At 39.5% G+C, this 15,218-nt stretch overlaps 1 protein-coding gene across 1 annotated transcript in view; it reads right to left on the bottom strand.

Annotated features, from left to right (window-relative positions):
* The window catches only part of csmd2 (CUB and Sushi multiple domains 2), a 358,433-nt gene that overhangs the window by 320,556 nt on the left and 22,659 nt on the right, over nt 1–15,218 (bottom strand). The window contains exon 2 of the mRNA XM_047382994.1: nt 5,688–5,904. Within this exon, the coding sequence (XP_047238950.1) occupies nt 5,688–5,904 (217 nt within the window). The remainder of the gene's footprint in view (nt 1–5,687; nt 5,905–15,218) is intronic.

The following is a 15,218-nucleotide window of genomic DNA, read 5'->3' as shown; positions in this document are numbered from 1 at the left end:
CTTCTCCTCAGCACGGTTCACAAACAAGGTTAGGGTTTGGGCAGAGTGATAGAAGTGATTTAGAATGAAATAATCTAAACGTTTTTAATTTTATGAAGTTTGGTTTTGTTTGTGTTGAACTCAGCTATCTTGGTGCTAGCAGGCTATCTGCTCAGCACGTACTCAGTTTTGTGTTCTGTGTTTGTGTGTTTTGAAAGTTAAGACAAACTTTATTTAAAGGGTGATTTTAAACACAGAATGTTGATCATAATGCGCCGTCCACGCTTATGCATTTTAACCCTTTTATTAACGGTATTTTAAAGGTGTGTGTTTGATTCTGGTACTAAGCTATCTGCTTCTTTTGTTAGCTTTAACTGCTAACAGCTCAGAACATGTGTTTGTTGCTAAATAATATTTACCCAGAAAGGTTGTTAGTTTTCAATCCTGTAAATAATAGTTCCCTAAACATTATTTTACTAAACTTGATAACTAAATAAACACCATTAAGCCCCATTTCTCCAGAAAGATTTGGCTCTTTTCCAAAATATTTCCTTAAATATTTTACTATTTCCTTAATAATATTTCTTTAAATATTTTAATAAATAAAGGCAGCTAATGAGACACTGTTGAGAATTAGTCATCCAGAAGGTTGGTTTTATTCAGCAGATCGTTCTTTAAAACATTATTTTAATAAAATAATATTTTATCTGATCTTGCATTATGAATAGTTGTATAAAGATGTACTGATTATTGCCTAAGTTAGTTCCAAGACTAACTTAACTTCATTTCCAGATTCTTCAAGATAATCCTTGGTTCTCAAACATAAACATTGCATGGTAATGTTGCATCACTCTTTCGGTCATGGTTTCAATCATCTCTAATCAACTTGTTTATATTGTACATAGCCATAAGTCTTCCCTATTCTTTAATTCTGCTTGGTAGTTTAGTTGGATTGTTTTAGCATAGTAAAGAGTTTGTTGATTGAAATATGTTTGATTTTGAGTTGAATTATTTTTGTTAATAAATTATTGTATTTTAATAAATTGTGTGAATTCATTCCATGTGTGTGCAGAGTTTTGCTGTTCAATAATCTCAGAGCTTGCCTCACCCTTTTCGATTTTGTCCTAATACTACCGGCTTACTGGGCTGGTATTCACAGGACAACCCTTAACAGACCGAAATATTATTTGATAAAATATTCAGATTCATAGTCACAACATCAGTATTAATTCAGGAACCACCAAGGCTTAAGCCCTTTCATAAACTGGTAGATACTGAAGCATAGAACATGGACTAAGTGGGTGCTGACCAAGAAAGAACTTCCCTGCTCAAAAATCATTACCTTTATGCTCAACTGAAATGTTCTGATTCCTACATATACAGGCTAAATATCTTCTGGAGAAGAGCTTTATGGTGAAATAAGAGCAAGATTAAAACTACTTGGCCAGAAAAAAAAGTGTGTTCTAGGGGTACAGGTGTATTACACAACATGGGTAAAATAATGACGCCTGAGGGTGACCTCTAAAATCTTCCATGTCACTTCCTCATCTTTTTTTTTATAAACCAAGTTGTTAGTAGTTTAATTTTGGGAGAAGAAAAGTTAATATAGGTTGTAAAAAAGCAGTTAATATTTGAATAGCATTCCTGTCAATAATGAGTGGAAGTCAGCACCAGACCAGAACTGTATGCCTTTTTTAACGTATCCTGTCCGGCAGAGTAGCACCCAGAATTGTTGTCTGAGCAACAAGAAGAAGCCCAACAAATTTACTTTCAAAAGTGGAGCATTACAGCTAACACTACAATGCTCCCTTTGATATATATAAAGAAAACTTTATTAGAAACTACTTTGGGACTATTTCAGTTGCAATGGACACAAAGTTGAAAATGAAACAGAAAAAAAGCAAGAAAGAGAGAGAGGTTGTGCAAAAACGTAAAAGGGAGAGAAGGAGAAAAGAATAGAGGACAGAAAGAAGGATGAAGAGAATACAAGACAACACTCTAGAAGACTGCTTCTACACTTGCAGAAACGCATATATATCAAACAGCAATGTTACCAAAAAGTGCACGGTACTAATGAATGCAAGGTGTATTTAGTGGCAACTGCAGCTCAAACGGGTCTACTTCTATATCAGACAAATTTTTATTCTCATCATGTTTCACATGTCCTATATAAGCTTCTTGGCTTTTGTTCTGCTGTACTTCTGCACCGCCCTGTGCATAGCTGCCTCGAAACACAGGGCCCAACCTGCTTAAAACCACACTGAATCACCACACCATCTCTGGAGATAAATCTTGTCTTTAATTATCAGCGATCAAAGAGCTGTGGAACAGCTTGTGCTGGCAATCTAGGATTCCCATCAACAAATATTTTTCTCCGCTTTTATTCAGAGAAGGTGCCATAATATTTTCCATATTCTTTTCAGGCATCAGTTTTGATCAGCAGCGTAATGAAGTGCTGCACCATCAGACTGACTCACATATGCTTATCTAAAGTAGTGACTGTGACTCAGAAAGCATCTGCACCCACAAACACACCCCAGGGTGTACACACACAGAGAAACTCACATGTTTGGCTAATTTCTTTTAAGTAGTCATTATCCAGATATTTCTTTAATGGATTTGCTGAGACAGTAATGAATACATGAGTAGATTCGATAAACTTATCTACAGGAATGTGACTGCTATGACATAGAAATCAAATTTGACCATTTGAAGTAGAGAAATAAAAAACATACATTTTTCATGAATGCTCAAGATTAAAAGGAATATTTCAAAGTTCTACAACCTTCTGTGTGGTACACATAAAAAGGAAAAAAAATAACTGAAACAGAATGCAAAAGCATAAATTGGAAAATACTAAAAGAAGATGAGATATTGGAAAAAAAAGTGTGTAAATGAAATGTGAAAAAGAAATTGAAAAAAGAGCAGCAAGAAAGATGGAAGGAAAATTACTTTTGACACAACTGAGAGATGAGACGAAAAAGATGGATGAATTATCAGTTTTACATCTTTGTGTGTGTGTATGGGTGCCTGTAAGGAACCAGCTGAGGTGTTTGTCAGTGAAAATAGCCATGCAAGTTCAGTCAGACTGCTACCACAGAGAGACAGAGATGCTAGCAGGTTTTGATATGGTTAAAGCTTACTCAAAGATTAAGTTGGAAGTTTTTGCTTGTCACAGAAAGTCTCTTTTAAACAAGAAACTTGTCAAAGAAAGCCAGTAAAATCTAAAACCAATCTGTGATCCCTTTACTCCGGTTTTAACGTTTCCGTTTGGTCTTTTTTTTCTGTCAACCCCCTTTTCCTTCAGCTTTCAAGTCCACTCATCATTCTTTCTTCTCACTTTTATACAAAGCACAGAGAGTTTCCCTAAGTCCCGTTGGAGCATACTAAACAAGGCCCAGAGGTCCAAACAAGAATACGGTTGAGGAGGACAAACCAGAAGCAATCCATAATGGATTTTCCTCTCATTTTCATTTCTGTTCTGTGGGGAGATGCAGTGGATGCACCACTGGCTCAAAATGAAAGACTGAGGATGTGGAAGAGAATGAGAAGAGGTGACAGGGATATCAACAAGCAGAGGCTTGGAAAGGTTGATGGGAATGGATGGGAGTGGAAATTAATAATGTTCTTATTTGTTTATAGAAAGGTAATAAGTCTTATATGACCAGGTCTGTGGCAAAAAGTGATAGGAATTAAAAGTTATTCTGACGGTGTTATAACTGATTACATGTTAGAGATGCCCGCTAGGATAAGTGGGTATAGATAATGGATGGATGATTTGGCACATTTTCTAAAGTAAATGAAGATACGTTTAAGAGTGTTGTAAACAGTACATTGGGTTAGGGTTATTGGTTCTGTCTTATTTTGATTTGCAGATTTTCATCTTGTCTTAATGATCAGTATTAATTATACTAAAACGCAAATACAGTATGTTATTGCATTTTTAAAGGGCTGATCGTTTCTGTTGTTCAAAAAAACTCAGTTTCCAAGCATGCTTATTCAGAGGCAGACTGGAACAATATTCCAGGCAGGGAATTTGATACCATCCCAGCAGGAAACCACCACCAGTGAATTAAGGCAAACCACCAAGACTAAGTTAAATTGAGCACATTTTGAATGCACATTGTCTGCACACGTCAACTGTCTCTCTCTCTCCTCTACAAAGTGAAATTAACTTTTTTAATAATCTATGCTTGTTAAGTTAATTGTATATAGATCGTCATGAGTGAGGCACAAAGTATTCTAAGAGCATAGCCTGCTGGTGTGTTTGTGCTCCTAAATTCAACCTGAAAGTTCCTGCTCTGACTCCTTACTGCTGCTGTCCACCATCTCCATGACAGCAGGAGCTCTTGCAGCATTAGTGCTGCTCTCTGTAGTGACACTGCTTTCTTCGGCACCTTTGTAAAGAAACTCTGAAATCCACCCATGGTTTCCCATTTATTCAAATTCACTAATTGATTATTTTTATGCATTGACTATATTCATATAACAACAAATATTTTCTTAATTTCAACAGGATGCTACCTGGTTAAATAAAGACTAAATAAAATATTTTAATATTTATATAATTTTATTAGTGGAGTTTATGAAAGGAACACTAAAGCTGAATTCCTGGACATTTTAGCATTAAACAATTTTTTTTTTTTTTTTTCAGATCCTTTTCGCTAACCATATTTTTAAATTTGCAGTATTTAAAATGTTTTTTAAATCAGTTTTGACGCCCTTGGTTACTCAAAGAGGAACTACCCTCCTTTAACTGTCACTCTCACTCCATTTTACATAGATTACCGTGCGCAGCCTGCTGTGTCTCTGCACTGCTGTGACAGACAGCCTCTGAAAAGGAGAGGAGTGTGTCTGTCTTAACCTATCACTACTGCAGTCTGGTACATACCTGAGTGAACAGCACAAATGGCATGGATTGTTTTGTAAGAGCGACCCGAATCCAACCATTGGTCCAGCCCCTTAGCAATCACAGAACGGGCCAGGCCAACAGCCAGGCCACCGGGAAATGTCCCAGTGCTCCCGATGGCCAGTCCACTCCTCTTGCTTATTGCTTTTCAAGAGGAAATCGCCACTTGCATAATGGAGGATGTGTTGATTCACTATCTATATGTGTAAACTATTTCAATTTGAAGTCCACTGTTCTTTGTCTATGTGGGCTACAATCTAAGATGAAGGTATACAGAAACTGGTCAAAACACAAATTTTTGTCGTGCCTGACAAAGGACGTTGCTAAATTTAGATACAATTGTTCACAGTCATTGATTTCTAAGTAAATTTCCTCTTATGCTTTTCTGGTTTTGATAATATACTGTATAAAACATGTAAACATAGCAAAACTGGCCTTTAATGTTGGTGTCATCTCTCTGAGTTGACAACTGACACTGCTTGTTGAGTTTGAGAATGCTAGTTCACAAAATGTCTGAGTGCTCACACCCAAGTGCCCACAGCTTTGAAGCAAAATTCCAGTGAATCACCTTGAAAAATGCCACAGAATCAGTGTGGGATTAGTCACCAAAGAATTTGCTCCCATTGCACCTGGAGCAGTTTGTAGTTTCATCTCTTTTCATGATGCATCTAGTTCTGACTCTAGGTGACAGCAAAGGATGTTGTCAAGTTTATATAGCATCATGTAATCATCACACGATCATTTGTCAAAGCTGGAATGAAACACAAGCACATTTTATAACCTTTGATGGCTTGCTTACCTTGTCCGCAGGTTCCCGGGGCTAGGTGGCCCATCGTACACAGATAGGATATCAAAATCCTCCTCCAGGGCAAAGCCTTGAAACACCAGCTGTATCCGGTTATGATCGGCTCCCACAATGACCCATGTACAGTTGGCATAATTTGGATAACCATAAGGGTATCCAGGACTCTCTATTGTCCCATTGGGACTGTGAAGAGTATAACTGCAGTTCTGAGCTGTGGAGAGAACAAAACAAAACAAAAAAGGCTGTTATAAAAAGGCTGAAGGGCATGTCAGAACAGGTACAGTGTAGATAATTTTCTTTTTTATACGTACACCAAAATACTCAGAAAAAAGGAAATTAGAAAAATGCACACCCACAATCAAACTGTTTGGACCAAGTGCTGCAACATCCATTATCACCCACAGCTTGCAGCAGGAGCTATTAATATTGTTGTGCTAAATGGCTCACCATCTCCCCTGCTTTCCTTACCTTTTCACCACCTCCATCGTCACACTTATGTTCACTCTCTGGGCTTCGCACCACATTAATAATCGGTTCCCATGTTAATGCAAGACATACAGTAGCTCGCGTAGAGAAGACAAGGGGGAGGAGAGGATGTGGAGGGACACACTTGAGTGCCTTTTAATTGATGTCATCATGTGCTGTGTTCCACCAGGTTATACAACCTTAAATATTTCCGTGAGGTAGGTATGTGAAAAGGGAGTTCTGTATCTGTGCTTTCTATCTCCATCGATTTAGCTGCTGGAGGGAATAATGTTTTGCTGAGAGAATTGTATTTTGTGCATGTCTCTGTCTTATGTGTATGTCTTACTGTACGGGAACAAATGAATGAGAGTGCATAGATGTCGCTCTCTAACTGATGTTGCATTGATTTGATATCAGATTTTTGGTAGCAATGGTTATCTCCTCCAAGCAGAGCAGACTAAAGTAAGAAAAAAACATCTATTTTAAATCTCAGTAGAGAAATGTGAGCAGTCAGCTGTCAGTCTGTTACTGACTAGTGAAGAGAGGATCCAATCTGATTTTGTGACACTGGCAGCAGGACTGTTGCATTCTCATACAGGATGTAGAAAAGCTGCCAGTGCAAACGACTTCAGGTGGGTTCCATTTACTCACATGATGTATGGTTTTACTTGTGTTTGCTTTAGATACAAAACAATCAAAATGCAGCCTGATTAGAATGTAATTAGAGGAGTATAACCAGAGGACATTTATTACAGACTCAATCTGCATTCTACAAAAACATGGTCAATGCAGCAAGTGCAGTCAATACATTTTTACTTCTTGTCTGTTTGAAATTACTGGTTAAAAGCTGCACCATAGCTCTGGTGTTTGGCACCAATGTCACAAAGCATGAAATGCTCCCCGCTAACCATGTTAAGACTAATTGGGTACAATGAATGGATGGATGGCTGTTAACAGTGCCTTGCAAATGTATTTATGTAATATTTATATGTACTTTATTATAATCATTTGACAAACACAAAGAATTGCATAATTGTGATGTTCAAAAAAACATTTACATATAAATCAGAAAAACATGGCATGCAATTGTGTTCCTGTTACCAGTCAGAACTCACTTAATTAGTAAAGTCCAACTAATAAATGTAATATCCATCCATCCATCCATCCATCCATTTTCTATACCTGCTTCTTCCATACTGGGTCATTTCCAGCGGTCTATGGGCAAGAGTGGGGGAACACCCTGGACCGGTTGCCAGTCCATCACAGGGCAACACTGAGACACACAGGACAAACAACCACGCACACACTCATTCACACATAAGGGCAATTTAGAGAGAACAATTAACCTAACAGTCATGTTTTGGGCTGTTGGAGGAAGCCAGAGAACCTGGAGAGAATCCACGGATGCACAGGGAGAACATGCAAATCATGCAGCCCCCTTATTTATGTAATATAATGCTAGTAAACACAACTGCTCTGTGAAGGCCTCAGAGGTTTGATAGGGAACATTAGTGAAATTACAGCATCATGACAACTGAGGAACACAGTATGGAGGAAAGGGATGAATTAATGGAATAGTTTAAAGCGGGAGTTAAGTTATAAAACAATATCCCAAGCTTTGAATTACTTACAGAACCCTGTTGAATCCCTCATCTGAAAATAGTAAGTGCCTAGAACAACTGCAGACTGACCACAGACATGGATATACACCTAAATCAACAGTCCAGGCAACTTAGCTCTGGAGGGGCTGCAGATATCTAGGCTCAGGTTCCAGCATATTTTGACAGTACTTCTGTTGATCATGCTCTCTGGTCTTTGTGGAAGAAAGATTGTTAAAGAGATGGTTTTTTTTCAGCAGGCATAGGAAATCTGGTCAGCACTGATGGGAAGATGGATTGATCTAAATACAGACCAACAATGGAAGAAAACCTGTTAAGGGCTGCAAAAAACTTGAGACTGGTTGCAGAATTTCACATAACAGCGGGACAATACTCACATTAGGATGGTCTAGTCTACATTGCATTTCGGTTAGGACATTTGCCTCAAAAATTGAAAACTTATTTTTTACAGATGCTTTCCATCTAATCTTAAGCTATTTTAAGAGAGGAATAGGCAAATTAATCAATCCCTAGAGGTACAAGGCTGGTGAGACATACCTCAAAAGACCTGCATCTGTAATTGCAGCAATAGGTGGTTCTATAAGGTATTGAGACTCAGAGGGGCGCAAACCACAAATGCACGCCATTTTGCTAAATATTGTGTAAATAAATTCTTAAACTATATGTCCTTTTTCTTCCCCCAATTTGGCACTTTATTTAGTAGGTCAATCACAAATCCCTTTGAAATACATTGAACTTAAATAAACCTCCTTTGTTGGTGGCCATCTGGGTATTCATTCTGCCAGACAAACACTTGTGTATGTTTGCGCTCTCCTGTTGCAAATGTGTTTCTGAATACTTTGCAAGATACTGTACAGTTGCCCAAACCTCTGTGAAAGTAATGTGCTCAAACATATTAAAAATAAGCAAGCCATAAGGTATGGAAGTAAACTAAAAGAGCAAATTAAATACGTAAATATAAAATGAATAAAATATATTTTTTAAATATGTATTTCTGAAACGACTTGAAAGATGACCACCCAATTTATTTTCTGTGAAACTGTGAATCTGATCTACTTTATCTACAGTCTCTGATGGTTAGTTCAATCCCTGAAGCTCTGAATCCATCCACACTGTCTCTCTGAAATGTGTTTCATGTCTGAGAAACCTGCATGAATTACCAGCTAATAAGACAGCAAGCAGGGAAACAAGATGACAAGATAAAAAACTTGAGAATTAATTAAAACCGAAATAAATATTGTTTTAGAAAGAAAGAAAGCAAGCAAGAAAGCAAGAAAGCAAGAAAGAAAGAAAGAAAGAAAGAAAGCCCGAATTAAGCATGGACACAGTTAATCCATGGTTAGCCACACAAGCAAATCCAGCATTTGTTGTCCCTGCTTTCATGGAGGCTTTCATGATTTCAGGGACGGCACATTAGGCCTTTTTTGAATTCTAACTTGCAGCTGGAAAACAGTTTGTGACACACACACACAAATAATATTAACTTTTGGTTGCTGGTAAAGCAGAAAAAATTTTAACAATACACTCCTGCGAGGATGAAGAGTAGATGTGGTTTCAGGATGGCATCATATGCAGTAGCATAAGGATAATATCATCTCAAGTCAGGATATATCCATCAAAGTGCTGTTGACTCCCGGGGGCCTGTCTCAGCAAAAAAAAAAAAAAAAAAAACCCTGAAAAGTCGACAGTAGCCTCTCAGCAGTCACTTTCCAGCTCTTCACATCTGCTTGACCTCTTCCAAAAGATGCTAATATGCGAGTGCTTGAACTCTGACGACTTAGATATATTTAGGCAGCATGTTGCATTGTTTTAAACATGGAAGTAGATGTGAAGCCAAATAAAAGCAGCATATATTAGCAGCATACTCACACTTCAAAAGCAGGGAACTGAACACTGCATCACTTACTTTTACTTAACCACCCGCATCCCCATGTTTGTATTCTCAGATGTAATTTTTAATCAGTAATGAAAGAAAAGAACAAAGAAAAGTTCCAATTGAGAGCAATCTCCATCTGATTTTTTCATTAAAGACATTGAATAGGCTCTGCAAGTGGGTATCTACCCAGCAATTACAATCAGGTCAATACCAATATCCAGTTAAAGCCCCACATCCACCTTTCGCAGCTGATTTTCATAAACGCAAGCTGGTCAATAATCCCCTCATCATCTCTTTCATTACAAAGCCTCTGTCAGACAAATGCCAATCAATGTCTCATACGACTGATGGGGGTCAGGTTTGATTGTTAAGCTTGTACCTGGTCGATGAGCTCGGTCTGGTCTATTGGGTAATACTACAGAATAATACCGGGGAGGTCAAGGCAACTTAGTTGGTATTAATACGTTTCAGGATGAAATTGAAACACAAGTAGAAGTAAATGGTCTCACAATGGTTCCTGGCGTGCAAATTGAAAAAGGAAACCAAAGGGAACGGACATTTGGAAAGAGGATTAAAGCTTGTGTGTTTTTGCAGCAGTGAACACACTGTGTATGCTTATATGCTGCCTTTCAAAAGAATCTCTGCATTTTTTTCAGCATACAGCCACAAATTCGGGTGTATTTTATTGGGATACGTGATTTATGCTATAGACCAACACAAAATAATTACTAAATAAAATAAACAAATACAAATTAGGAGTGTAACGGTGCACGGATATATCCACTGTAGTCACAACGGCTCGGAACCGCTGTTTAATACCTGAACATGTGCAGAAGATTTAAGTGCGCAATGTTACGTCCTGTAGCACCACTTTTTAAAAAAAAGTAACAAAAACAGAATAGAGAATATTCCCCTGTGTCACTAAACTCTGCTATTTGGTAACAAGGTTTCTCATGCAGCTCTACTGCAGCTCTGCACTGAGCCGAATTACTCACCTAAAACAACTCAAAACCGAAAGTAGCCTAAACATCGTGGGTAGCCTACAGGACACACACACAAAGTAAAAATCAGCGGTCATCCAAATGGCTGCCTGTAGCATCCAATCAGCCTATCCTCCGCACATTGTATAAAATAAAAGCCAGATAATTCTCCGTTAATTAAAGGATTTTCACAACAGCTGCGCATGCTGCGTTCGGGTGTAGTCGGTAAATTAGTTTGTCAAAATATCAAAACAACTCCAAAGTGGTTTAAACATGCTTTACTCTCAAATGTCTACACATTCTTTATTTTTTTTTTATTTCTATACATCGACCGTTTTCAAGCGGTTTTATCTACCCAGGCTTTGCCTGCTTATACTACTTATTTAATGATTAAAATTCAAACAAATCTCAAGCCAGTTCTGTTTATTTCACTTTTTAAGTTTAAAAAATAATAATAATAAATTTTGATTTTGCACGGTTGGTAGTACTGTTGCCTTGCAGCAAGAAGGTCCTTGGTTCCCGGTCGGGGGTCTTTCTGCATGGAGCTTACATGTTCTGCCCAAGCATGTGTGGGTTCTCTCCGGGTACTCCGACTTCCTCCCACAGTCCAAAAACATGACTGTTAGGTTAATTGGTTTCTCTAAATTGCCCTTAGATGTGAATGAGTGTGTGCATGGTTGTTTGTCCTGTATGTCTCAGTGTTGCCCTGCGATGGATTGGCGACCTGTCCAGGGTGTACCCTGCCTCTCGCCTGTGGACGGCTGGAGATAGGCACCAGCTCACCCGTGACCCACTATGGAAGAAGCGGTATAAAAGATGAATGAATGAATTAATGAATTAATGAATGAATGAATTTCAGAAACTGCAAAGGATCTGTTGTTTACTGCTGACCTAAGTAATAAAACAAATATTTTTTCTGCTCAAATATTAATATTTGTATCCTTGCTGTAAATGTCCTGGTGTGGATTTAGTTATACAGGTCCTTCTCAAAATATTAGCATATTGTGATAAAGTTCATTATTTTCCATAATGTAATGATGCAAATTTAACATTCATATATTTTAGATTCATTGCACACTAATTGAAATATTTCAGGTCTTTTATTGTCTTAATACGGATGATTGTGGCATACAGCTCATGAAAACCCAAAATTCCTATCTCACAAAATTAGCATATTTCATCCGACCAATAAAAGAAAAGTGTTTTTAATACCAAAAACGTCAACCTTCAAATAATCATGTACAGTTATGCACTCAATACTTGGTCGGGAATCCTTTGGCAGAAATGACTGCTTCAATGCGGCGTGGCATGGAGGCAATCAGCCTGTGGCACTGCTGAGGTCTTATGGAGGCCCAGGATGCTTCAATAGTGGCCTTTAGCTCATCCAGAGTGTTGGGTCTTGAGTCTCTCAACGTTCTCTTCACAATATCCCACAGATTCTCTATGGGGTTCAGGTCAGGAGAGTTGGCAGGCCAATTGAGCACAGTGATACCATGGTCAGTAAACCATTTACCAGTGATTTTGGCACTGTGAGCAGGTGCCAGGTTGTGCTGAAAAATGAAATCTTCCTCTCCATAAAGCTTTTCAGCAGATGGAAGCATGAAGTGCTCCAAAATCTCCTGATAGCTAGCTGCATTGACCCTGCCTTTGATAAAACACAGTGGACCAACACCAGCAGCTGACACGGCACCCCAGACCATCACTGACTGTGGGTACTTGACACTGGACTTCTGGCATTTTGGCATTTCCTTCTCCCCAGTCTTCCTCCAGACTCTGGCACCTTGATTTCCGAATGACATGCAGAATTTGCTTTCATCCGAAAAAAGTACTTTGGACCACTGAGCAACAGTCCAGTGCTGCTTCTCTGTAGCCCAGGTCAGGCGCTTCTGCCGCTGTTTCTGGTTCAAAAGTAGCTTGACCTGGGGAATGCGGCACCTGTAGCCCATTTCCTGCACACGCCTGTGCACGGTGGCTCTGGATGTTTCTACTCCAGACTCAGTCCACTGCTTCCTCATGTCCCCCAAAGTCTGGAATCGGCCCTTCTCCACAATCTTCCTCAGGGTCCGGTCACCTCTTCTCGTTGTGCAGCGTTTTCTGCCACACTTTTTCCTTCCCAATAGACTTCCCACTGAGGTGCCTTGATACAGCAATCTGGGAACAGCCTATTCGTTCAGAAAGTTCTTTCTTTGTCTTACCCTCTTGCTTGAGGGTGTCAATAGTGGCCTTCTGGACAGCAGTCAGGTCGGCAGTCTTACCCATGATTGGGACTTTGATTGATGAACCAGGCTGGGAGTTTTAAAGGCCTCAGGAATCTTTTGCAGGTGTTTAGAGTTAACGCGTTGATTCAGATGATTAGGTTCATAGCTCATTTAGAGACCCTTTTAATGATATGCAAATTTTGTGAGATAGGAATTTTGGGTTTTCATGAGCTGTATGCCAAAATCATCTGTATTAAGACAATAAAAGACTTGAAATATTTCAGTTAGTGTGCAATGAATCTAAAACATATGAATGTTAAATGTTCATCATTACATTATGGAAAATAATGAACTTTATCACAATATGCTAATATTTTGAGAAGGACCTGTACAAAAACAAACCCATCAAAGGTCACTTAAAATGCATTTATGTTTAAATTGGAGAGCTGCTCTTAAGTTGAAATGATAAGAAGAATGCTGTATTATGTCCCCAAGACTTTTTTTTTTTGCCAGGTTAACTGAGGTTCTGTAATTCTTGCCATTCTTTGAAAGCCAAGAACCTTTGATTAAGTGGATCTTTCACTTGTAGGCCTGGTTGAATTATTTAAGCCTTGCCCAGGGTGCATTATGAAATTAACTGCTGGGAGTCTGTGACCTACTCTAAAGCTCTTCAGTGTAAATCTGCTGGGAAAAGCCCATCCAGCAGTTGACCCCACTGACAAACCATAAAGTCTCCCGTATAAAGAGACTGCTGGCCATGCTGTTTTAGGCTCAGCCAGACCACCAGCAAAGTATAAGTTTACAGTTTCTTGGCTCATGCATGTACAGGTGTACCTCTATGAATATGGAATAGCACTATAAATGCTGCTTTAGCTATTAAGGTAATTGCTGTCTTGTTTTAGTGTTTAATGTTTTATCTTACATCATGTTTTTGGTGAGCTATTTTCTTGGTCTGTGGATGTTCAAAAGACATGTTGTGCTGCGCCCAGCCCACTGTGTCACTGGGAGCATCTGCTTTACTCCAACCATGTCTGGCATGCGTGCTGCCAAGTAAGTGTACAGAGATAATCAGAATAAGAATCAGCTTTATTGCCAAGTTCGTACATACAACAAACAAAGAATTTGACTCCGGTACACTTTGCTCTCTGAGTTTCTTTTTAGCTTTTTTGTGTTATAAGATGTATTTTGCATATATCCTTATGTCCATAAATACATATATACAATATACACATATACAAAGGTGGATTTGACAGTCCATTATGAGGTTGTTTGGTACTCTATTAAATGTTCATCCAAGAAACAGCCTGGGGGAAGAAACTGTCTCAGTAGTAGCTGGTTATTGTAAACAGCGCTATGTAGCGACGGCCTGAAGGTACAGTTTATGTGCAGGGTGTGTGGGGTCTGCAGAGATTTTTCCAGCTCTTTTCCTGATCCTTGAACTGTATAAGTCCTGGATGGAGGGAAGGTCAGCCCTGATGATCCTCTCTGCAGACCTGATTATTCGTTGCACTCTGGACCTGTCCTGTTTTGTGGATGAGTCAAACCACACTGAGATGGATGAAGACAGGACAGACTGTATGATGGCAGTGTAGAAGATGACCAGCAGCTCCTGTGGAAGGTTGAACTTCTTGAGTTGCCTCAGGAAGTACAGTCTCTGCTGGGCCTTCTTTCGAACACTGTCTATGTGTGAAGACCATCTCAGGTTCTCAGAGATGGTGGCTCCTAAGAACCTGAAGTGGTCCACAGCTGACACGGTGATGTTGAGGATGGTGAGGGGGGTGTATGGGGGAGGTGTTCTCCAAAGTCCACCACCATTTCCACAGTCTTGAGTGGGTTGAGTTCCAGGTAGTTCTGACAACACCAGTCTACCAGCCGATCCACCTTCTGTCTGTATGCAGACTCATCACCGTCCTGGATAAGTCCAATGACAGTGGTGTTGTCTGCAAACTTCAGGAGTTTCACGGATGGGTCCAATGAGGTGCAGTCATTTGTATACAGGGAGAAGAGGAGTGGGGATAGAACACACCCCTGGGGGGGAACCAGTACTTATTGATCTGCTGCGGGAGAAGATGCTCCCCATTCTCACCTGCTGCTGTCTGTCCATCAGGAAGCTGTTGATCCACTGACAGGTGGAGGCTGGGACGTTGAGCTGTGTGAGCTTCTGGTGGAGGATGTCTGGTATGATGGTGTTGAAGGCCGAGCTGAAGTCTGCAAACAGGATCCTGGCGTATGTCCCTGGATGGTCGAGGTGTTGCAGGATGAAGTGTAGACCTAAGTTAACAGCATCATCTGCCGACCTGTTTGCTCAGTAAGCAAACTGCAGGGGGTCCAGCAGGGGGCCTGTGATGTCTTTCAGGTGCTTCAACACCAGCCGTTCAATGGATTTC

This window comes from Girardinichthys multiradiatus, chromosome 13 (assembly GCF_021462225.1).
Source record: "Girardinichthys multiradiatus isolate DD_20200921_A chromosome 13, DD_fGirMul_XY1, whole genome shotgun sequence".
In the NCBI taxonomy this organism is placed as follows: domain Eukaryota; kingdom Metazoa; phylum Chordata; class Actinopteri; order Cyprinodontiformes; family Goodeidae; genus Girardinichthys; species Girardinichthys multiradiatus.
The sequence above is the reverse complement of the archived record's forward strand: the minus strand, read 5'-3'. Positions and strand labels throughout refer to the sequence as shown.